This window comes from Chanodichthys erythropterus, chromosome 9 (genome assembly GCF_024489055.1).
Source record: "Chanodichthys erythropterus isolate Z2021 chromosome 9, ASM2448905v1, whole genome shotgun sequence".
In the NCBI taxonomy this organism is placed as follows: Eukaryota; Metazoa; Chordata; class Actinopteri; order Cypriniformes; family Xenocyprididae; genus Chanodichthys; species Chanodichthys erythropterus.
In genome coordinates, this window is record NC_090229.1 from 18,203,590 (window position 1) to 18,227,800 (window position 24,211).

At 34.4% G+C, this 24,211-nt stretch overlaps 3 protein-coding genes across 6 annotated transcripts in view; 1 reads left to right on the forward strand and 2 right to left on the reverse strand.

Annotated features, from left to right (window-relative positions):
* Positions 1-735: 735 nt before the first annotated feature.
* Positions 736-1,829, reverse strand: foxd5 (forkhead box D5). Its single transcript, XM_067394884.1, has one exon. It carries the CDS (start codon positions 1,748-1,750, stop codon positions 782-784), a length of 969 nt encoding a protein of 322 aa, XP_067250985.1. The 5' UTR covers positions 1,751-1,829; the 3' UTR covers positions 736-781.
* A 1,506-nt stretch (positions 1,830-3,335) lies between these two features.
* cbwd (COBW domain containing) lies at positions 3,336-23,610 on the reverse strand. Of its 2 annotated transcripts, none has more exons than XM_067394891.1 (16): positions 23,488-23,610; positions 19,040-19,167; positions 18,453-18,539; positions 18,050-18,146; positions 16,720-16,811; positions 15,553-15,612; positions 15,425-15,462; positions 12,894-12,940; positions 10,567-10,653; positions 8,014-8,058; positions 7,469-7,525; positions 6,720-6,771; positions 5,121-5,189; positions 4,943-5,008; positions 4,663-4,792; positions 3,336-4,566 (listed from the first exon to the last, which is right to left on the reverse strand). In XM_067394891.1, exons 2-16 carry the CDS (start codon positions 19,137-19,139, stop codon positions 4,493-4,495), a joined length of 1,101 nt encoding a protein of 366 aa, XP_067250992.1. In that variant the 5' UTR covers positions 19,140-19,167; positions 23,488-23,610; the 3' UTR covers positions 3,336-4,492. The 2 variants fall into 2 exon arrangements, with proteins under 2 accessions (XP_067250992.1, XP_067250991.1); XM_067394890.1 differs by lacking the exon at positions 23,488-23,610 and adding an exon at positions 19,446-19,576.
* Positions 22,692-24,211, forward strand: part of dock8 (dedicator of cytokinesis 8) — a 64,675-nt gene continuing 63,155 nt past the window's right edge. For all 3 annotated transcript variants that reach the window (XM_067394887.1, XM_067394885.1, XM_067394888.1), the window contains exon 1: positions 22,692-22,849. In XM_067394887.1, coding sequence (XP_067250988.1) covers positions 22,797-22,849 — 53 coding nt within the window. In that variant the 5' untranslated portion in view covers positions 22,692-22,796. The remainder of the gene's footprint in view (positions 22,850-24,211) is intronic.

Consider the following 24,211-nt stretch of genomic DNA (forward strand, 5'->3'; position numbering starts at 1 on the left):
TATATATATATATATATATATATATATATATATATATATATATATATATATATATATATATATATATATAAAGTATTTGTTTCTTATGCTCAGTCTAAACAATGTAATGACATGAAAAACTAATTCTTAGGAGGTTAGGCATGTAGGCCTATCCACGCAAGTGTGACAACTATTTGTTAATGCTGAAAATGCATTAAGTGACAGATTATAGCCAGTAACATAGATTGTATGAAGTGATTAATATCCTTTATATTTCAAGCAAAGCAAATCAATCGAAATAATCGATCAAGCACACGCGTCTCAACTCAAATCAATGCATTGAATTCGACCGATTTCACGAGCTTCAGTCTCCATCTAGTGGACATAAAATGACAGCAATTGTCTTGCTTGCATTGACAGAGGCAAATCTGTAGTAGGCTAATATACTGAATTGCAGTATGAAGGCATTATACCCTACTCAACGTTCAAAACTTTTTCCAAAAGCGATCTAAAAATAGCCAGGCTTTTGGCTTTATAAGACAAAGTTGAATGAGCAGAACCTGCTATTTTATTTAATTAGCTACTTAAAAATGACACGAGATAATTGCAACGAATAACGATAACTCATAATGGAATTCTGACAATGATGGTTTATTTAAACAGGCATTTTAATACATCCACTTTCCAGGACTAGCAAATATATTACCATTTATTTATTTACATTAAAACTATCATATAAGAGCAATGACAGAACAATCCTATTTAAAATAGCAAGAGTTTTTTTTTTTTTTTTTCAGACAGTTCAACAGTGAGGATACACCATCCGCAGAGTTTCTGTGAAAGGAACAGTCTTGAGCAGAGGAGTCCTTGTTGGCACCGGTAACAAACTTGGAGTCACGCATGATGTTGGCCTGGGAAATACATAACTGTAGTCAGGTGTGAGATGATGAGGAGAGTTCTTGTGAGGAGACACCGTTGATTTAGCCATGATGCTGTCAATGCTGAACGAACACTTCTGAGTCTTGGGCTCAGGCCTTTGCTGGATTTCTGGAGCTTCGTTGATCTTAATGTTGAGAGTCTGATACTGGAAATATGGAGGGGGCACCATGATGCCATCCGGCACTGGCAAATATCCAATAGGATTAGCCTGGGCTGGCACCGGCCCAGAAACGCAGTAAGGTCGCCCATATGCTCGATAACTTAACGTTGGGTGGTAGAGCACCAGGTTGTCTTTGGTGAACTCGGGTTGGTTCCTCTTGAATCTTTTTCTTCTGCGTAGAAAGCTGCCGTTGTCAAACATGTCCTCAGACGCGGGGTCCAGGGACCAGTAGTTCCCTTTGCCCGGGTTTCCAGGTTCTCGCGGGATCTTTATGAAGCAGTCGTTGAGTGACAAGTTGTGTCTGATGGAGTTCTGCCACGCAGGGAACTTCTCCTTGTAGTAGGGAAACTTGTTGCTGATGAAGTCGCAGATGCCGCTGAGGGTCAGTTTCTTCATCGGGCTCTGGAGGATGGCCATGGTTATGAGAGCGATGTAGGAATACGGAGGCTTGACGGTGGAGGTGTGTTTTGGAGTGGACGTGGTGGAGAAGCTGCTCTCACTCTCTCCTGAAGACTCGGACCCCGAGTGATCCACCTCCGTGGGGTCCCCGCAAGGCATGATGAAATACTCTCGGTCGCTATCGCTTTGGTCTCCTCCAACTGTGTTTATTTCATCGTCTTCAAACGAGACGGGGGTACGCTGCACTTCTTCGTAATCCTGGGTAAGGGTCATGGTTGGAGACCCCGAATGTGCTGGACGCGACTTGTGGTTGGTGATGGTTGTGGTGGGTTTGCAGGACTCATGGAAATGAGGGCTATTTATGAGAGGCCACACGCATACTGTCTTTGGTCCGCCGATGGTCAGACCAATGGGAGTAGAGTGTCACCGCAGGGATTCAGGATAGGCAGGCAGGTGTGGGGGGCTTTGACCTGCTTAAACAATTCGCATATGAGATGTGGATCCTAAACATCCCATTAGAACATCTGTATGGGCGCTATACTGCAATAAAAGTGTATTAGCCATATTTGATAATATTGGCTAATTACTTTTATAGGGTCAACTTTTTAATGATATTAAGACATTTTTATCCTTAATATTTTTATCCTTTAGTATTGAAATATTAAATGCATGTACGTCATTTTTAAAGGCATACCAACACATAACGCGCTACGTCACGTGTAAACAAACTATAATAAAAATAGAAAATAACGTAGGCTAATTATTTTGAAACATAGGCTATATGCAATATATATTTTAGTATTAATGTTTTATTTTTAATAAGCCTATTTTTGTTACGTTATTTGAACCAGGTTTTTAGTTTTAGGTCTATTTTATATAGTTACATTGTTACATGACAGCAAACTGCTTTTCTTAGTTATGCCACACTGGCTTTGTTTTTAAACTTTAATAATGTTTAAAATAAAACAAAAATATCAGTTCTTTTTTTAATACATATGCCTAATGGTTAATCTACAGACAGTTGAACCACATTGACATAAATATGACAAAATTAATTGTAATTCGACAAATGAAATATGCTTATTATACAAATTGTGTTTTCATTTTTTGGATCAATTGCATCTTTGATGTGTTTTAGACCCGGACCCCAACAACAACAACAAAAAAGAGCGTCACTTCATTGAATCTTTTATTACGACAGCTACGTTATTCGTTATCAATTCAGAAGCAGGTTTGCGCAGTGGGAGCTGGGACGTGTGATGGTGAATTTTCACACCACGCCTAACTACCGGTTTAAAAGACTGATTTTTCCTCGATACCCCCTGGGTTTCGTTTGGTTTGTCACCTCAAGATACCCGCAGGTGGTGTGACCATGAAAATGGCCATGGCCCGGCTCCCCGCATTGAAAGAAGAAAGCCGGTAAACGAGCCTATCAACATCAGAATCAAAAAGGAAACGGCGCAGCTTTAGGCTACAGGCCAGGAGCGAGTTTTATTGGAGGGCATGAATGAGCGCAGCAATCCTCAAAGCAAACCTTCTTGTGCGCGGATATGTGTTAAAACTGTTCACAGTCATCTCAATTGCAAATGAAAAGGCTGGAGCCCACCGTCAACTTCCTCAGCTGTGGATGGTGTGGAAGTGGATGCATGTAAATGTATGAGTACTTGAAAGTTGTGTAAACTAACTATTTACAGCACTCATTGATAAGAAATCCAAGGATCTTATAGTGTTTGTATTGAATGTTAAATAAATAATTTGTATTAAAATAGTTCTCACAACAGTTGCTAGCACATCATTAAATTATGTTATAATACATAACATATTAGAGAAACATACAATAATGAAATTTGTGGCATATTTTGTGAACATTTTTTTTTATGTAAAGGACTTACATTTACATTTATGCATTTTGAAGACACTTTTTTATCCAAAGCGGCTTGTTACATTCAGTGTATATATTTAAAAGTTAATTAAGATTTCTTTTGCTTAGTTATCATAATGTATGTTCCACTAGAGACACTCAACAAAAAGTAAACCCTACCAACCAATTTTGGCAGTGTTTGTTAAATAGCCATTTTTCGCCTCATCACAGAAAGTGTTAAGTGGGTGCTTATAAAGATGGTTCTCACATTGAAAAAAGACAAATTTAACACGTTAGAAGAGTAAGCCAAGTAACTCAAGACTACATTTATTTTACTGGTTACTGTTATTTTACACTTTACACTGTGAAAAAGCCTAAGTAAAATGATTAGTAATTGATCACCCAAATGAATTGTTTAAATAACAACATACTCTTGATATAAAGACTATGGGGTTTTTGCTAGTTCCAAAATATAATGCATTCACACCAGTTGGAGAAAAATAATAATGTAAATATGAAATTAATTACAATGTGTGTTTAAGACATGTCTGTGAATTTTATTGGTTTGAAATGTGGCATAGAGATGCTTAAAGGGATAGTTCACCCAAAAATGAAAATTCTGTCATCATTTAATCACCCTCAAGTTGTTCCAAACCTGTATAAATTTAGGAAGATATTTGGAAGAATGTTTGTAACCAAGCAGCTCTCGCCCCCCATTGACTGCCATAGTAGGAAAAAAAATTTACTATGGTAGTCAATGGGGAGATCTGCTTGGTTACCAACATTCTTCACAATATTTATTTTGTGCTCAACAGAAGAAAGAAACTCATACAGGTTTGGAACAAATTGAGAGTGAGTAAATGATGGCAAAATTTTCATTTTTGGGTGAACTATCCCTTTAAAGGATTTTTAGTACACACGTTTAAGAGAAATAATGTCAGATTTGACCACTTTTTCATTTAAAACATTATGGAGCATGATAAGCACCTATGAAGCTGCTAAAGGATTTGCAAACTCTCTCTGTGGGTTGCAAACAGAAACAGCTGCATTTTCAGTGATTTTACAAATGTCTTATGAGATAGAGGTTGTTGGTGTTGTATGGTTTGTATACGTGGCCTGGTAGATTCTGCACAATTTCAGTCATCGGGCATCATCTACTCCACGCTGTCTTTATTTGACACGGCTGAAATGAACTCCTCCTTCAGAACCTCGCCATCAAGGTTTCGACCTGAATTAAGAAATTAATCATTTGGCCTTTTAAAGAGAGTTTTATATAGGCGTTTATCTTAATATCTGGAAGTGCACGAAGACGTTCTGAACTCACCTATGAAGACGAGTCGGTTGAGTCTGGGCTCGTGATCTGACCAGAACTCTGGAGTCTCTTCCAGTTCATAAAGCTCATGGACCCCCTGCAACATCACCTTCTTCTGTTTTTGCTGAATGGAGAAGATCCCCTGCCACAACACACATCATTTACACTGAGAACAGATTTGTTTAATATTATAGTGCATGTACATGCTATATTGTTGATATACAAAGGCAATGCTTCATGATTATTTGGCATCTGACATAATGAAAGAATATACAGATGATTGTATCCTCACCTTTAACCGGATAACTGTCATTGCCAATCCTGCTTTGTTCTTAAATATTTTCTCCCATAGGAGGTTCTGCAGAAAAATAAGTAGTTTTTTTCATTTCTCAAAAAAAATCAATTTTCAAGAAATTTTGTAAAGGTGCAAATATGTGTAAATATTTAAATAAAAAGAAAATATTTTGTACCTGAATGAATATATTTAATAGGTCTTCTGACACACTGCCAGGTACTTCAAATGTTACAGTCAGCATACTCTGAAATAAACCAAATACGTTACCCAAACATAAAACAATTTGTCCGAAATTTCATGACCAAATACGAAGGGAGCATCACATTTTCAAATGAGTCAAGTGACTTTACAAATGTACTGTTCACTATCATTCAAAAGTATGGAGTTGGTAAGATTTTTTTATATTTTTGAAAGACGACACCAGTAAAAACAGTAATATTGTGAAATATTATTACAATTCAAAATAACTATTTTTATTTGAATATATTTTAAAATGTAATTTCTTCTTGTGCCGGCAAAGCTGAATTTTCAGCAGCCATTACTTCAGTCTTCAGTGTCACATGATCCTTCAGATATCATTCTAATATGCTGATTATTATCAATTTTAAAAACAGTTGTGCTATGGTGCATTTTTTTCAAGATTCTTTGATTAATAGAAAGTTCAAAAGAACAGCATTTATTCAAAATAGAAATCTTTCGTAACATTATTAATGTCTTTACAGTCACTTTTTTTTATCATTCGTGAACCTGGACCAAAAAAGCAGTCTAAGTTAGGTCTAAATTATCAAATTTTCTTTTATGCCAAAAATCATCAGGATGTTAAGTAAAGATCATGTTCCATGAAGATATTTTGTAAATTTCCTACTGTAAATATAATCAAAATCTAATTTTTCAGTAATATGCGTTGCTAAGGACTTCATTTGGACAACTTTAAAGGCAATTTTCTCAGTATTTTTATGTTTTTCTGCACCCTCAGATTCCAGATTTTCAAATAGTTGGATCTCAGCCAAATATTGTCATATCTTAACATGGAAAACTTATTTATTCAGCTTTCAGATGATGTTTACATTTCAAAATTGACCCTTATGACTGGTTTTGTGGTCCAGGGTCACATTTTAACACATCCTTGCTGAGTAAAAGTATTAATTTATTAAAAAACAGTGAACGGTAGTGTAAGAATGCTGCGTTTGTTGTGCTATCAAGCAGATTTTATGCCACAAAAGGCAACAAAATCGTCAATTTATAAGGGATTTTAACAATTTTTGATAGTACACCAAAACATTTCTAATAAAGCCTCTATCTTTAAAAGCTTCAGTACAACACTTGAATGAATTTCCCCTTGGTGTTAAACACTTCACTGTTTTAGCGCCCATTCTGCTGTAGTTCTTTGGGGCGTTACATGGGCCCTTTACAGATACTTAAACCATTGTTTGTCTGTGCTAAAAGTTACACACTTCCTTTTTTCCTTTGGAATAACAAGAGAAAACAGGGCTCTCATTTACATGAAAAGAGCAGTGAAGCTTGGCTCGGAAGGGGGAGGGTGGGACAGACTGGGTGGATGCGGGAAAGTGACCCCTCTAATATTAAGAGCTCCTATGGAGAGTTTGGTTCAAGGATAAGGGAAGTTGAAGACATTTAACATTTAATGAAGCTCCTAGTTTAAACAAACCCCGAGATGATCATTGTAGAAAGAGAAGCTGGATTGTTTTTTTCCTCAGAGGTGAAAAATATTCAATTTGCCATTTCAAAATGTCATAAAACCAGTCATCTTCACCTTGTCTAGATGTGGTTGACTTGTTTTTACCAGCTGCAGCTTTTCAGCCAACCTGCAGAACACAAAATTTCAAGAAATTTAAATGTGAAACCAGCGCATTGATTGATGTCAAATACCTTCAATAAACAACATCCTCTTACATACACAAATGTATCAGACAGATGTACAGTCTTAGCTAAAACCTCTCAAAGGGTTTGACTACACTGACAGCCCCTAATCCCGGTGCTGGTGTGATGCGGAGGAGCTTTTGGGTTTAGTAACAGTAAGATTGAGCTTAATACAGAAAGAAAGAAGAAGAAAGCGCGTGAGGGAGTGGGAGAGCGGGCTCTGACCCCTCGGGGAGGGCAAACGTTGCTCTGTGGATTATTCGTCAGGCAGCAGACCAGAGGGGGGTCATCCCAGACAAGCAGCCTGTGCTGAGGGGGGCAAATGGGCCACAGTCGGGGCTGAAAGCCAGAATGTGTTGGATGTGCTTCTGTACCTTTACTGCAGACACCGGCTATAATCCTCTGCAGCTGGGCCGAGCCATTCACATTTACTCTGTCTCACTGTAATTACTCTTAAAAAGGGTGTTTCATTTTTTGTTTTTGTCTAAGTCATCAACATTAGCATGAGGTAATGGAGTGTTTGATCCTCGTCGGATGCACAAAATCCTCTGGGAAAAAATACTGGTGAACAGAATCGCCACTATACTTTCAGTAAGAATCAAGTACTGTAATTGTTGCAAGTATTTTTCCAAAAACACTTACCTTGTGCCATCTTTGGTATCAAAAGAATGTAAATCTAATACTTGAGACAGATCAACCCTAAGAGAAAGGAAAATACACTTCATTTGTATTTATATATAATTACTTTGTCTTTGATGTTATTAATAGGTAAAAAGATAAAGATCCTAATGGTAGGACAAGCCTAAAAAAGGCTGAAAAATACAGTTTATGAAATAGTTTGAAATTGTAATAATAGTTTAAATTGTAATAATATTTCACAATATTACTGTTTTTATGGTCATTTTCATCAAATTAATGCAGCCTAGATGAGCATGAGTACCTTCTTTCAAAAACATTAAAAAACAAAATTACTGACTTTTTTTTTTTATTTAACAGTAGCGCAAACACATCAGATTACAGGTTTTAAAATCGAACTGCTTTAAATGTCTTGACAGTATGCATTTGATTTGATCAAAATTTTATGTAAAAAGAAATGGCTTAAAAACATGGTACAATACCAAACACCATTACCAAGGATCAGAATAAAGTGCATGTTTTGTGTTGGTGGTTTCTGCATATCACCTCACCTGGATTTTTGTGTCTCCAAAATCTTTACGAGCCCATTTATTGATCTACAATGAAGAAAACAGAGCACATGTAAAACAAACTCAAAGACATCTATCAAGTTATCATTCCAACTAGATTTTTACAGTTTCTGAAGCAAATCTGAGAAGCGCAAAGGTCAACATTACAATGCTAAGATGTTATGTTTGGTTGTCAGGATGTGGCTATGTGCTTGTCAAGGTGTTCTGTATGGTTTTTACTCATTTCTGAAAGTCAAAAGAGTCTACCCTCCAGACTAAAATATTCTGGTACCTAGATATGAATCGGGTACCATCTTAAAAGCAAGTTTATAGTGTTAATTCACCCAAAAATTAATTACTCATCATTAATTACTCACCCTCATGTCGTTCCACACCCATAAGACTTTAATTCATCTTTGGAACACAAATTAAGATATTTTTTGACGAAATCCGAGAGGTATCGGACTGCTCCATAGCAATTTAATTACCACTGTCAATGTCCAGAAAGGTACTAAAGACATCATTAAAATAGTCCATGTGACTACAGTGGTTCAACCTTAATGTTATGAAGTGACGAGAATACTTTTTATGCGCAAAAAAACAAAAAATACGATTTTATTCAACAATTTCTTCTCTTGCCTGTCAGTCTCCTACATTGTTGACGTAGTAAGCACAGTGCAGCGCTTCCGTGTTTACATCAGAACGCCATCGGCATTCAGGCGTAGAAATCGGACGCACTACACTGCGTTTTCAATGTAAACTGCATAGACTGTATTCTCGTCACATAACATTAAGGTTGAACCACTGTAGCCACGTGAACTGTTTAAACAATGCTTTACTGGCCCTTGAAAGTGGTAATTAAATTGCTTTCTATGGAGGAGTCAGGAGTCAACGAAGTTCTTACAGGTTTAGAACGACATGAGGGTGAGTAATTAATGCAGAATTTTCATTTTTGGGAGAACTAACCCTTTAAGTTTTTTTTTTTTTTGCCCATTTTATTGTTCACTATGCAAAAATCATAAGAAAATTGCTTAAAAAGTAATAGTACACTGCAAAGTTTAATACTTTGAATTAGGGGGTTCACATCCCTAACCCTAAGTAAAAGTGATATGCCTAAGCAAGCACCACTTATAATTAATAAAAATGTTAATGTCTTTACCACAATACATTTTTGACATATTAAAGACAAACACCAGAATCTACTGAATAACATACACTGGTGGTAAAAAGTTAGGAATAAGTAGTCTCTTATGCTCAACAAAATTGAATTTATTTGATTTGAAAATACAGTAAAACAATATTTTTTTAAAAGTATTATTAAAATGTAATTGATCTATTTTCTATTTGAATATATTTTATAAAATATTATTTATTCCTGTGATGGCAAAGCTGAATTTTCAGCATTATTTATCCAGTCTTAAGTGTCATATGATCCTTCAGAAATTAGTCTAATATACTAATTTGGTGCTCAAAAACATTTATTATTTTTTATCAAGACCGAAAACAGCTGTGGTGCTTAATATTTTTGTGGAAACCATGATACAATATAATTTACAAGTTTGGGGTTTAAAAAAAAAAAAAAGAAATTAATGTTTTTTTTTTCAGCAAGGATGCTTTTAATTGTTTCAAGTGACAGTAAAGACATTTATAATATTAGAAAAGATTTATATTTCAAATAATTGCTGTTTTTTAAAAGTGCTATTCTGTTAATCAATTTATCCTGAAAAAAAAAAATATTAAGCAGAAACTATTTTCAACATTTATTATAATAAGAACCATTATTAATAATTGAGCACTAAATTAGTATCAAAATGATTTCTGAAGGATCACGTGACACACCAAAGACTGATGATGCTGAAAATTCAGCTTTAGGAATAAATTACATTTTAAAATATATTAAAATAGGAATGTTACTTTAAAATGTAATAATATTTCACAATATTACTGTTTTCCCTGTATTTTAATCAAATATATGCAGCCTTGGTGAGCATATAACACTTTCTGTGACTGATACTATTAGACTTAACCTCGGCTTTTGATACAGTTGATCATAAAATTCTCCTGTCCCGACTGGAAAGTTCTTTGGGACTACAGGAACTGTCCTCAGTTGGTTTTAAATCTTATTTAACAAATAGAAATTTCTCTGTTAGATTATGTAATGCTCAACTCTCTTGTGGAGTACCACAGAGTTCAATTCTTGCACCTAATCTTTTTTCTCTGTATTTACTTCCTCTAGGAAGAAAACATGGTGTATCATTTCAATGCTATGCAGATGATACCCAAATCTATTTACCTCTGAAACATAACACAAATGCTGCTCTGGAATCTCTTTTTGTATGCCTTCATGAAGTGAAAATGTGGTTCTCTCAAAATGTCCATCATAGCTCTGGGAGTAGAAGCATCGACCTGGACTACCTTGCTCCGTTTACCTCATCTTGCATTAAAAACGTAGGTCTATTTTGGGATCAGAACTTCACATTTGAAAAATGAAAGAATTTTAATATTAGTACATCCCTAATAAGAACATATAGGAATATAAAGGTTGACAGTTCTCACCTCACTGTATCTCTGAGCTGCACCAGCTCAGTCTCCTTCACTAGATCGGTCTTATTGATGATGGTCAGATCAGCAAGAGCTATCTGCCTAAAAAAAGAGAGCAGAATTCAGCACCATTCACAATCACCTGATAAATGCTGCCCATCTTTCCTAAACCTGTATGCGACAAAGGCAGACGACACCTCAGAGGGTCGCATATGGATTATTCGTCATAAAAAACAAATTGCTTCTATGTGCATCTACAGTTGCTGTACGCAAGTATGTGTGATTACAGTCGTATAATACATCAATAGAACAATACAGTACGAGAACAACTCATCCCATTCTCTCTCTCATTTGTCACTCTCTTTATTGCTCGTGTTCAATGTCCCACTCTCCCTTTGTATCTAAATGTGTGTGTGTGTGTGTGTAAGTGTGTAAACACTCTTTGTTGTGTTTCATCCATCCCCCTGCCTGTTGTTGAGTCGTGTGTGGGTGGCATGGTTCGTGCCATACTCAAAAGGCGCCACCATTTTGCGAGGTAGGAAAACATAAACAGAGAGCAGAAGCGGTTTTTATGGCCTCTGACACTTGTGAGCATTCCGACATGCCTCCGAACCCCAACAAAAACACCCTGACCGCAGCAGGTGAGGCGGAGGGAGCTGGGCTGGAATCGGATATGTTTTTGCACAAACATTAGCACCAGCTGTAATGTTTAATAGAGATAACAGTCACAAATAGTATTTTGAAAGACCACACAAGAGGTGCTCAAAAAAAGAAACTGGATGTGATTGGGGAAAAATTGGCTTCTGGATTCTTATAGAACTGTATGATGTATAATGATTTATTTATTGTAATGATGAAGACTTCTAATTTTTTTTCTTCTAACATCGTATTTATATATCCTCCCGAGATCCAGAAAAAAAGTTTTGTGAATTTAGTTTTATGTCATAGAAACATGTTTTTTTTGTTGTTGCTTTTTTAAAAATAAGATTTTTATTCATATTTTATGCTATGTCCTCTTTAGAGGACTACGGAAGAGGATTAGGGCCAAGCAATAATAAAAAATTAAAGTTGTTAAATTTCGAGAAAAAACTCGTTAAATTTCAAGAAAAAAGTCGAAATAAAATGTTGAGAATAAACTCATTGAATTACGAGAAAAATGTCGTTAAATTTCGAGAAAAAAGGCGAGATAAAATGTTGAGAATAAACTCATTAAATTATGAGAAAAATGTTGTTAAATTTCGAGAAAAAAGTCGAAATAAAATGTTGAGAATAAAATCATTAAATTACGAGAAAAAAGTTGTTAAATTACGAGAACAAATTTAATGACTTTATTCTCAACATTTTATCTCGACTTTTTTCTCGCAATTTAACGAGTTTTTTTCTCGTAAGTTAACGAGTTTATTCTCAACATTTTATCTCGACTTTTTTCTCGATATTTAACGAGTTTTTTCTCGTAAATTAACGAGTTTATTCTCAACATTTTATCTCGACTTTTTTCTCGAAATTTAACGCGTTTTTTCTCGTAAGTTAACGAGTTTATTCTCAACATTTTATCTCGACTTTTTTCTCAAAATTTAACGAGTTTTTTCTCGTAAATTAACGAGTTTATTCTCAACATTTTATCTCGACTTTTTTCTCAAAATTTAACGAGTTTTTTCTCGTAAGTTAACGAGTTTATTCTCAACCAAACTTTGTATAAAGATTCTCAACTATGTTACGAAAGATTTAACAGAATGATTTAATATACTATTTTACTTTATACAATATATGTGTAAACATGGCCATAAATGGGTATTCCCATTCTATAATGTGTCTATACATTGCATCTAATTTGCATATTAATGTGTTCTCGGGCAGCATGTAATGAAAAAAGAAGTGTAATAATGGGAGTAATAACTAAGCAACATTTTCATAAGAATATCTCATATTTCATATGAATACTTATATATAATTTCTTTCCCTATTCACTTGTTGTGTTTCCCCAAAATGCCTGATAGACATGCTTTAATAAGTCCTGGTCCATGTATGAAATTGATGCCCTGTTTCGTAACAGAAAGTCATATTCTGATTTGAAACTCAATAATGTTTTCCTGAAATGTTAATTTACAACAAACAAATGGAAAATCAGTCAGATTTAAATGATAATTAAAAAATATTCAGTCAATGTCAGTCATTTTAAAGACTAAGGAGAGAGTTGTCATGGTGAAACCTCCAAACATTTGGTATCTCTGAAAATCCCTGAATGTGCCCTTTAAAACTGTGACATGTATGGTCTCATAGAAATTCACTAAAAGTCTATGGCTGAGTCCCGGAGGATATTAATGAATCAAATAAGATTTTACCTGGCAGCTTCATTGATAAGACCCTCTGGCTTCTCTTCTGTTAGATGCTACAAGACAAGAAAATGACAATGATTACATAACACATACAAAACAACTATTACAACAACAAACTTCTTAAATCATACAAGTTTCTATAGTATAAATACATTTTATTTTGATTATATTTTATATATATTTTCAATTATTTAATAACATTCTTAAATGCCATATCCTTTATCAAATTTTAAAATGAATATCCATTAATCATAGTGCACATTATATTGTTTTGATGTCTAAATTCACTTGTAGCATTCTTTTTTTAGTTTCTTTTTTTAATTTCTAATTTATTTAGACAAAATAATATAGAATTTTAATATCAGAAATGCACCGGTTATATAACAAAACAAAGCAAAAAAAGAAAAAAAAGTTTCCTTTCTGTACAGCTTCTTTCCTGACAATATGTCTTTAACATCAGAGCAGATGAGCAAACTGACAAGATGCAAACTCACTAAAAGAAATCCAATTTCCATGATGTTATAACTTCTGAACAGTTATTGAACACAATCCAATTTATTTCATTCTACACGTTGCCAGTCGTCTCTGCAGACTGGAAGGAGGGATGTCTCATTGTCTGTGTTCAATATGTAATAACATTGAGCTCTGGGAGCAAGACAAGCCTCATCATCTGCCTGCACAAATTTCAAACAGACTGGCAGAGATCAAGGAAAACAAGGGCACCTGATGGGCATGTCTCTGCAAGTCAAACCCTGAGAGGAGACACCTCACCTGGGCCCTCTTATATGGATGAATATATCAAGTGACAATGAAAGATCAGGACAAAGGGTGACAGGCCCATTAGAGTGATTTGCCTTGATATCCATTATTTCTTTGGTTTCTATCAAACCCTCCCCTGTCTTCACCTCAACAGGCACTCACAGAACCCCAGAGGGCCGCAGTGCAGAGAGGTGCAACCTCTGCAATAAAAAGACTGACTTGCCAAGACTGACACCACTAAATAGCAGCCTATTATCCAGGTGTCAGTACCACTGTCCTGCTCCCGGCCTGAAGTGTGAAGAGGAACGGCAAGGGGGGAGACATTTCAGTGGGATAAATGTTTTTTTCTGTAGAGACCAAGCAAACATAATGCCTTCACATGGACCATTTAAAGCAAAGAGATAACATACTCTGTATGATAACATACTCTCTCACAGTCAAACCAAAAATTATTCTGACATTTCTGATATTTTTGATATATTTTTTACTAGTGGGCGCAGGACACTATAGTTCATTTATGTAAGTGAAAATTGTTAAAAATCTGGAACCAAAAATTATACAGACACTTTGACCTGACCATGTTCTGCTTAAGTGTTATCTGACATAATTAATTTTTTTTTTTTGTTTGACAGTTTAACTCTGAGATCTTGTTATATTTTATTATAATTTTTTTAAACTATAGTGAAACTGTATTAATGAATGAAATGTTCAAGGTGTCTGAATAAATTTTGGTTTGATTGTGTGTATATATATTACACAATGAACACACATTTATACAGAGTTGTTTCCCAAAGTTGTTATTTTAGTCCAAATCATTTTAAAAACAAAAAAGTATCAAACTTTTAAATATTTAACATAAATAAACTTCTTAAGACTTCTTAACTGGATCATAATGTCTTTTATCATTTTTGTTTTTATATTTGTAGTGCTGATTCATTACTTGTGTTTATTAAAATATAAAATAAAATTAAAATAATCTTTTAAAAAAGGTTTTTACCTTTCTTATAACTGATCAAATTTTTATTTACCAATTTTTTTATTTACACTTTTTACTTGATGCATTTTTTTAGTTTTAGCTTTTAGTGTTTTCTAATTTATTTAGACAAAATAGTATAGAATTTTAATATCAGAAATCGGCCATAACAAAACAAAACAAAACAAACAAATAAATAATAGTAATATTAATCAGCCAAAATTGTAAAGTCTACATCCCTGTTATATGTATCATCTTATAAACAAAAGTACAAACATATAAGGTTTGTTACGTCTTCAATTAAAGTGTGATGTACTTTCTTGGACTAATTAAGACCTCTTGAGTGGATTTTAGAAGGTATAATAAATGATATAACAATGTGCAATAAATAGTTAACTTTACAGAAAATATTTATCAGAACAAATAATTCTTAAAGGCATAGTTCACCCTCATGTCATTTCAAACCCGTATGACTTTCGTTCATCTTCTGAACAAAAATGAAGATATTTTTAATGAAATCTGAGCTTTCTGTCTCTCCATTGACAGTCTTTGCAACTACCACTTTGACGCTTCAAAAAGTTAGAGATCATAAAACTAATCCATGAATTGAGCAGTTTATCCACATTTTCTGAAGATACATATTCTCTTTTTATGATGAACAAATTGAATTTAGGGTTTGGAACCACATGAAGGCGAGTAATTAATGACAGAATTTTCATTTTTGGATGAACTAGCGTTAGCTGAAAGCAATACAAGTTGATGCATAGAATCCAAGTCTGCATTAATGTGTGGATCAGCAACTTACCTGCATCCCATATTTAGCATCTATAACCGTTACAATACCTATGTGGGAGATGAGGAAACTGCATTATATTGACATGCACACCATTAATGACTTCTAATGATGCAGCATTTATTAGTTTGGGTTCTTACCATCAAGGTAGACATCACTCCCTAATTCTGCATCAACCCAGAACATGGAAGCAACTGCTCCTGGTTTGGAAAACATAAATAAATCACAATGTACAAAATCACATTTATTTATTTTATAATTATAATTGTTTCCTATTCGCTGTAAATATACATTACAATGGAAAACCCCATAATTCTACTAACATTTTTTAAAATTAAAATAATGCAAAATTTAATTTCATGGAACTCACCATTGATTTTTTTTATTTGGTTATATTCTATGCTTTATTTTATTTTAGCATAGGTTCAACACTTTCTTGCCTTAAAACTCACAACTTAAACGGGTTGCGGGTGTAGGTATGCACATTAAAATGCATAACTAAATTTTATGGATGGCTTAAAATTTTTCAACTACAAGGTAAATTTTGTTTGTTTCCATGTTTTCCAACTTTTCCTGTAAAAGTTATTTCACAGTTTCGTGTTACAATTTGAGGCCATCTTGTTCACATAATGGAGTTTTGTCAAACTGTCAAGGTAGAATAAGAAAGCACTATAAATATTTGATAGAAGTGTAATGAAGGCAATGTTCTTGAAAGACATCAGAAACATAACCCATTCAGCCCACAAGCATCTTCTGAGGAAGGGGAGGGGCTTATCCCCCTGAGGCCCCCAGGAGTGACAGGCCTGTCTCAGCCAATGACAGTGCAGAGCAGTGAAGATGGGTTTGTGTCTGAGCTCTGAGGCTCCTGCACGCCACTGGCCCTTGACATCTGTCACTCATGTACACAGGCTGGCTGCAGAGATGCTGACCCTTCCTGCCTTTGCGTTGATCTCGGCTTCACTCTCAATTGTTTTATAGTGCTTTTTGTTATGTATGAGAAAAGTCCCTATTCACAAAGATGTCTAAATTGTCTTGCAAAGTAAAAAGAAGTTACATTTAAAAACTAATTGCTAGTGAGGACTAAGACAAGGTAGTCTAGTAATCAACTCCTTAAAAATGTAATTTAATTCAATCTAAGCCATAAAAAATTGCATAATGTGTAAACATGGATGTAACATATAGAAGTCTCCCATACAAAAGATAACAGATGACAACATTTGAGCAAGCTGGCCAAATAATCCATTAGCTATCACAATAAGGATATTTGTTGTGTTACAAAGAAGTGTCTGCTAGCGCACATGAAATACCTGGATCTGCCAATCCAGTTGTCTCGAGAAGGATGTAGTCAAACTTTCCTTTCTTCTCCATTAGATTTTCAATAGCTTTTAAACCATTGTCTCTGTAAAAGCAAGGGGTGATAATGTATTATCTGACATAAATTAATATATGCAAGTAGTATCAAGTACCATACAAAAGTACAATTTAAAATAACCGTTTTCGATTTTGATATATTGTAAAATGCTTCGGTGTCAAATGATGCTTCAGAAATAATTCTAATATGTCGATTTGAAGCACAAGTATTATCTATGTTGCAAACAGTTGTGCTGCCTAATATTTTTGTGGAGACCGTGATTTTTTTCCCCCCCAGGATAGATTTATGAATAGAAACTTACTGACCCTCAACCTTTGAATGGTAGTGTACATGTTAATTATTTTCTATTACACAGCAGTAGTTATTATATAATGTTTTCATAATGGTATACAAACGATTTGTAATTGGAACCAGAATTATGTTCGAGTTCTGGGTAAAATTCTTATGTTGCAGATCAAACTGACCTTAATTGGATTCAATACACTTAATGAAAAAAACAATCATACTATGAAAAAGAAAATCAGGTAAAAACAGTAAATTTGTAATATTAATACTTCTCACACATTACAACAAAACTAAACATGAGAACAAATTATTTTATAAAACTGTATTTAACTATTTTTTAACCATTTTTTAAAATAAATATTATAAGCAGTTTTGTAACTATTTTTTTAAATTATTTTTTTATTTCAAATTTTTTCATCTTATTTTTGTGTCTTTTCCTAAAGCTCAAACAACAGACTAGCAAAGCCAAATTCATGTGTTCGATTCCCAGCAAAATTAACAGTCTTAAACTGATAAAAATGTACACTTTCAATGCAATGTGCACATTTATTTGTCTGCCAGTTGCATAAATGTAAATATAAAAGCCCTCAGAGGGCTTTTTATTTTTATTTTGTACCTGCATTTCAGAAGACCTAAGAGTGTCAAAACTTTTCAAGTATATTCATGACCCTACATGAGAAAGTCACAAAATTAAAAAAAAAAAAAATAATACCCTAGGTTAACCAGTATTTCTGACAACTCAATTTTGTGCTGCGGATCAAATTGAGTAGTTACAACAAGGACAAAAGTTAGTCCCTGGAATGTAATGGGCAAGCAGATATAGTGGGTTTACATTTAATCCAAGTCCAACAATAGTTGTGTGGTCCAGATGGAACTATATTTATTCTTCACACAGCTACAGGAAACACCCACATTACATTCACCCATATACTTTAAAGACAGTTTGACCCAATATTTGGAGGTATTCTGAATGGCCGTACTTTACAGAGCAGCACAGGCAGCCGTTCCTCAGCTCCAACCACTCCTCGTAAAGCTCCCCTGCTTGACTCACAGCTAGAGACTTCTCCAGAGCACTGCCTGCAGGAGAGATTTAACCATGTACCTGTCTAAGTTCTGTGCAAAAAAATATGGCAAAATATTTATGGTATATTTATGAAACATCCAAAGAGATAAACATGTTAAAGTAATCAAATCACAATGAAAATGCGGGTGCTTGACAAGCATTAAGATCCTACTACTCTACTGCACTGATTGTGGAAATAGGGAATAAGTTTGCTGCCCTCTTCTGGTCATGATCCAGAGAGACGGATTAAAAAATCTAGGCATAAGAACTAAACTAGAGGTCTTTTGATTGCTTATTTGTTTGCTCATTTTATAACTTACCTTCACCAAATTCATTAAGTATGACAGCTATTCGTTTATTATGTTGCTCTGTTAATATGTAGTTCAACAGTGTTGTCTTTCCTGCACCTGTATATGGAAAAAAGAGAAATAAAGTAAAGCCATTGGGAGTAAAATTATAGCTTCTTCTATGCAAAGGATATAATAACCTGTATTTGCATATTATAGAGTATATTTTACTTTAATACTATACATAATTCATATTTTTACGTTAAAAAAAAGGTTTTTGTATGCTTTATCTATGCACTTATAATAGTGGAGTGATATAGACATGCACGTCCGGATTTTTCTGAGTTAGATGCGTTCCTGGGTCAAAATATTTTGTTGATCCTGGAACAACATTCCAGTCTGAAAATTTAATCTTAACCCTATACCTACCCCTAAACCTCACCCTACCCATAAGTTATCCCAAAAATCAGAGGGAAATGATAGATAAGCCTAAACTTGACAAATCTGATTGGTTGATTTGAATGTTGTTCCAGGATCAACAAAAATGTTGACCCAGGAACATGCTGAACTCAGCAAAATCAGGTTCTGCATATAGACATGGTCACTGCTTAAAAGCTGACCCAAGTATCCAGTGATGATGGTAACAGGTATCTGAGCTGTGGGTCCGGTGGGCTTCTCCTTGATGGGAACTAACTCCGGACATTCATCCTCATCCTCCATTACTGAGATCTTTTGAACTAATGAGAATCTAGAAACACACAAATTGGAGTTCAGATTAAATGAGTTTATATATAAATGCATATGATATGACATTCATTCTTCAGTGATGAGATTACTCAAGGTAGGTCGAACATAAATAATCTGACATATTATATGTCACCATGTTTGGCAGATAAGAACTCTGATCTTAGAGACACATGTGCTGTCATTTTGGCTGTCAATACAGTGCGGTTTGGCACCGCTAGACATCTACAAGCGCCATGCATTCATTTCGAAGCTTATAAACATAAATAAAAGACAACTTACACTTTACGAAATACGAGCTTTTAGATGAAGTATTTCTACAAAATGTGACTTGCAGAGGGCGATCTGTCGTCCAGTTTGTAATAAAAAACGCAATATTTCATTGAGGGTCGATATGCTGTGTGTGTCTGTAATCACGGTCCGACCTGCGCATTGACTTGCAGTGAGAGTTCCTATATAAAAACGGATTGAATGTTTCGTACTTGATGTCAATGGGAAAACTGTTGTGTTGTGAACTGTTGTGAACATTTAATGTATTTTATATTAATATACAAACAATTCAATAAAATAAAGCATAAAATTAAATATGGTGATAATTAACAACAAGTGTACCCTGATTTATATAAAGCTCAGAACAGCAGTTTAGCAAATTATTCATGGATCAAACACTTAATTTACACAAAATAAGTACAGCATTTTTTTGCTGTACCTTTTTTGTAAAATATAAGTTGATCAATAAATACTTTTTAATTTAAAAAAAAAAACATTCTTAATTATTTTGAAAAATGGAAAATGGAAATGAAAATACATAAAAAATAAACAAATAAATGGCAAAACACATAACAAACTTTGTTAATTTTAAACTAAAATGAAAATGAAAAAAAAAAAAAATGAAAATAATGTCATTAGACCTTTGTTCACCTTTGATAGACGGGTCATTCTACACAAACGTCCACTTTTCTGTCCCTAGACTATACAGAAATATTACACTTGCAAAACACTTTAGGATTACAATTTTTTTTTTTTATTATTTTAATATGAAACAATATGTTATTTGAACAATTAAACCTTCTTGAGCCATCAATGTGGCAATATTTGTTTTTTAATTAATTATAAAAATTACAAGCGCCACAGAAGTGCTTGTCCCCACAGTCATGGACAGAGGGAAAGGGCTTTATTTTTAGCTCAGAAACAGGTTTTTCTACCATTTTAATTACAATAATGTATGCATAACTATCAAATATATAATGTAAATGGCATTAAAAAAAACAAATGCTGAATAAATATTATAAAATATATAATGAATATAGTTGTCCCCTGGTGTTGTGTCACTGGTGTTACCTTTAACAAAATCATAATTTCATATGAAGCTTTTAGTTGAAGTCACTGGTGTGACCTACTTTATTGTTAGGGAATTATGAAAAACTAGAATACAAATGGATTAAATTACTTAATTTAGTGAATATATCATGATTGACAACATGTGGGTTGACATCTTGCAGCAGCCATTTTGTAAAATGCATTTTTCATGAAAATTGTCACTGGTGTTACAGTCACTGGTGTTACCCGTTTACAGATAAACTTTATTTAAAGCTATTCATTTAGTTCTTTTGCATAAAATAGCACTAAGATTACATGATTATAACTTTTCTTTCTCATTGTTAATCCTCCTTTGGGCAGATATGGCTAAATTAAGGGTATTCAGTGCAGCAACTTTACAGACAGCGTATTTACAGACAGTTTTAAAATGTTGTTTATGATCTTTTACTGACTGCTTTCACTAAGTGTCAATGATAAGTTTTTGTTGTACACAAAATGTAAAAATGTAGTCCAATCTACTTAATTATAGTTGAAAAATTAAGGATCTTTGGTCCTATGTATACGTCACTGATTCATTGTCACTGGTGTTACTGTTTTTTGTCTGTCACATTAAATAAAATGTGTCATATGTGACATGATAATAATTTTACATCCATTGAATTCTGCTACACTCAAGAATTAAGATGTAAAAGATTGCATTATTACTTTTTTATAACTGTTTTTCAAATATTTTTAGTGTTATAGCAAATACATGGTTGCGCAATTGAATTATCATCATTCAATCACACTTTTAACTAACCTGATTAAAATAAATAGCACAACATTTCCTTATTTTTTGCATTATCATTATTATTCAGTAACTCTGATTGCATGTGCTGAAAAAATCGAGAAATAATATTTCATAAAAATGTTTAAAAATGCCAGAGAAGTAAGGTAACACCAGTGACAAAAAAGGGGACATGCAATCTTTAAATAAATGTAAAAAAAAAAAAAAAATCATTAAGCTGTCATTTATGTGTATTCATAAAGTCAAAGTGTAATATAATAATGTGGTCTAAGTTTAAATGTTAGAAAAAGAAACACATTTTAAGACATTTTGTCATACCAAAAGTGGAAGTTTCTGTAGAATGACCCAGACAGCAATGACATTTCCTCTCTCAAGATCCATAAAGGTACTAAAAACATATTTAAACCAGTTCATGTGAGTTCAGTGGTTCAATCTTAATATTATAAAGCAACGAGAATATTTTTTGTGCGCAAAAAAAACAAAACAAAAAAACGACTTTTTAACAATAATATCTAGTGATGGCCGATTTCAAAACACTGCTTCGGAACGTTATGAATCTTTTGAGTCGATGATTCAGATCGCTTGTCAAACTGCCAAACTGCGGAAATCACGTGACTTTGGCGCTCCGAACCACTGATTCGATTCGTAAAGCTCCCAAGCTTCATGAAGCAGTGTTTTGAAATCAATTGAAATACTTTTAGTACCTTTATGGATTTTGAGAGAGGAAGTACCATTGCTGGCGATGCAGGCCTCACTGTGCCATCAGATATCGAAAAAAAATATCTTAATTTGTGTTCCGAAGATGAACGAAGGCATTACGGGTGTGGAACGACATGGGTGAGTAATAAATTACATTATTTTCATTTATAGGTGAACTAACCCTTTAAAATAAAAAAAATAAATAAAACTAATTCAAAATAATAACCGCATTTAACAAGAAATGTATTGTTGCAGCGCAATTCTCGGTCGACAGGGGTCGCAGCTGTCCTATTTCACATCTGTTTGACTACAATACAGCAACTTGACCAGTGTCAAGGGTCTGGCTGTAGGCTTGCACTTATTCGTCAGATATCGCAAAACAATAACAATAAAATAATTTTAACAATAATATTTTATTAAACATGTTTTTTATGAATTTTATATATATTTACTATGTTGAACTTACGATAAAACAGATATCTAGTCATCATGGGTTATTAATACATTCATGTAAACCGGCACTTGTGTTTATAATGTCCTGCTATCTGTCGTCACCCATTTAAACCATTTTGTTTATCAAGCAAGCTCAGTCTTAATCTTCATTACATCGTTCAGTAGAACCCCCCCCGCCCCCCCCCTCTCTCTCTCTCTCTCTCTCTCTCTCTCTCTCTCTCATAATCCACTCTGTTTGGGTTGAAGTTAAAATGCGGAAGTTTCCGCCCAGCAAAACCACTGATACCGCGAAGATGAGGCTTGCGATGCCATCAGCGATCATCCCCGCTCCGTCCTGCTTTCCGCGGCTCTGCGTGGACTGATATCAGACTCGCATGGCTTCACTGCCAGCGTCAGAGCGAAGAGCATTCGCTCTCAAAATCAACAGGTAATGTTCATTTCCTTTGGCTGGACCTCATAGCTCGTGCACTGACTGATCCCAGGGAAGCTGAGCTGACTTTTGGAGCTGTCTGTTTGTCTGTCTGCAGTCAGTGTTAAATCTACAGGGAGTTTGGGTGAATTCCGGAACAGGCAGCTACACGTTTGGGATAAGCTACAAGTCTGGCACCAATAGACTTGATAGTCTTGTGAGTCTTATCAATTATTGCTATGTGATATTAAAGAGAAGTTCATAAGTTACAGCGTTTATACAGCATTCAGCAGCATATTTAATGTTTTGTTTAGTATGGAAATCTCATACACTCTTGAAAAGACACTCTTAGAAAATATCTACAAAATCTCAAACACTCTTCTCCTTTTAAATAAATAATTTTCAATGCACAAAATGTTCTTTTTAGTGGAAAAATGTTCTTTTAAGAACTTTTCACTGAAAGGTTCTTTGGGAAAGCCAAAATGTTTCTTCTGTGGCATCGCTTTAAAAATCCCCTTTTGGATTCTTCATTTTTAAGATTGTAGCAAATAAGTTTTGAACTGGAGTATTAATAGCAACCTGTCACTTTCAGTATGCAGATGGTCTACATTCAGATACATCTGAGCTGTAAAAGTTATTGAAGTTTATATGCTTACCACATACCCCCTTCAGGCTAAAAGAAAGTACGAATGAAAGAAAGACTACGGCGACGCATTTCAGAGCAATTTTCATTCATTTCCGTGTAATTCTAAAATTGGAGCTCCTGTCTATTCGATCATTTCCCCTTCTCTCATCTGCTTATTACAGCTCAGCATTGACCTGTTAGCTGTCAAGTTAAAGTGGAAGTTTGTATTGTTCCTGTTTTATCGCACAACAGGTGGGGAGGAAATGAATTTAAAGGCAGTGGAAGAAGGGAGTCCGGTATTAAAACAAAGGGAACAAAGGACTCATATACAGGGTAATGATCCGTATTCTGTCTTGTGAGTTTATGTCACACAGGCACACAAAGGTTCATTCATAGCACAACTGTCATATGCCACAGTCAGTTTGTTTCTGCAGATTATGGGAATCACGCAGTGGAGTCAATCCTTATGCATTTGTGATATTAATAAGCTGATTAATTTTTGCTTTTAGTCACATTGTGAGTTTTTTTGAGGAACTAACAGATTTTGTGTTTTCTCAGTTGTAAGTAGGCTAGCATTCAGTGGTGGTTGAAGCATATTGGTTGAGGTTTTGGAGTGGTATCACAGATACTGCAGGTGTGATCTGTTCTACACCAAAATGACATCGTGATTGTGCACTAAATCCAAGGCTGCTGTCTGTGCAGTATGTGTATGTTTTGAGTGAAAGATATTTTTTAAATCACAAATAATAAATATT

What these genes read in the sequence shown, in the direction of transcription:
- foxd5 (XM_067394884.1), bottom strand. Translation starts at nt 1,750, where the DNA reads ATGACCCTTACCCAGGATTACGAAGAAGTGCAGCGTACCCCCGTCTCG.
- cbwd (XM_067394891.1), bottom strand. Translation starts at nt 19,139, where the DNA reads ATGGAGGATGAGGATGAATGTCCGGAGTTAGTTCCCATCAAGGAGAAG. An exon ending in GATACCAAAGATGGCACAAG is followed by an intron (nt 6,772 to 7,468) that starts GTAAGTGTTTTT and finishes TGTGTTCTGCAG; the next exon opens with GTTGGCTGAAAAGCTGCAGC. An exon ending in GTCAACCACATCTAGACAAG is followed by an intron (nt 5,190 to 6,719) that starts GTGAAGATGACT and finishes GGTTTATTTCAG; the next exon opens with AGTATGCTGACTGTAACATT.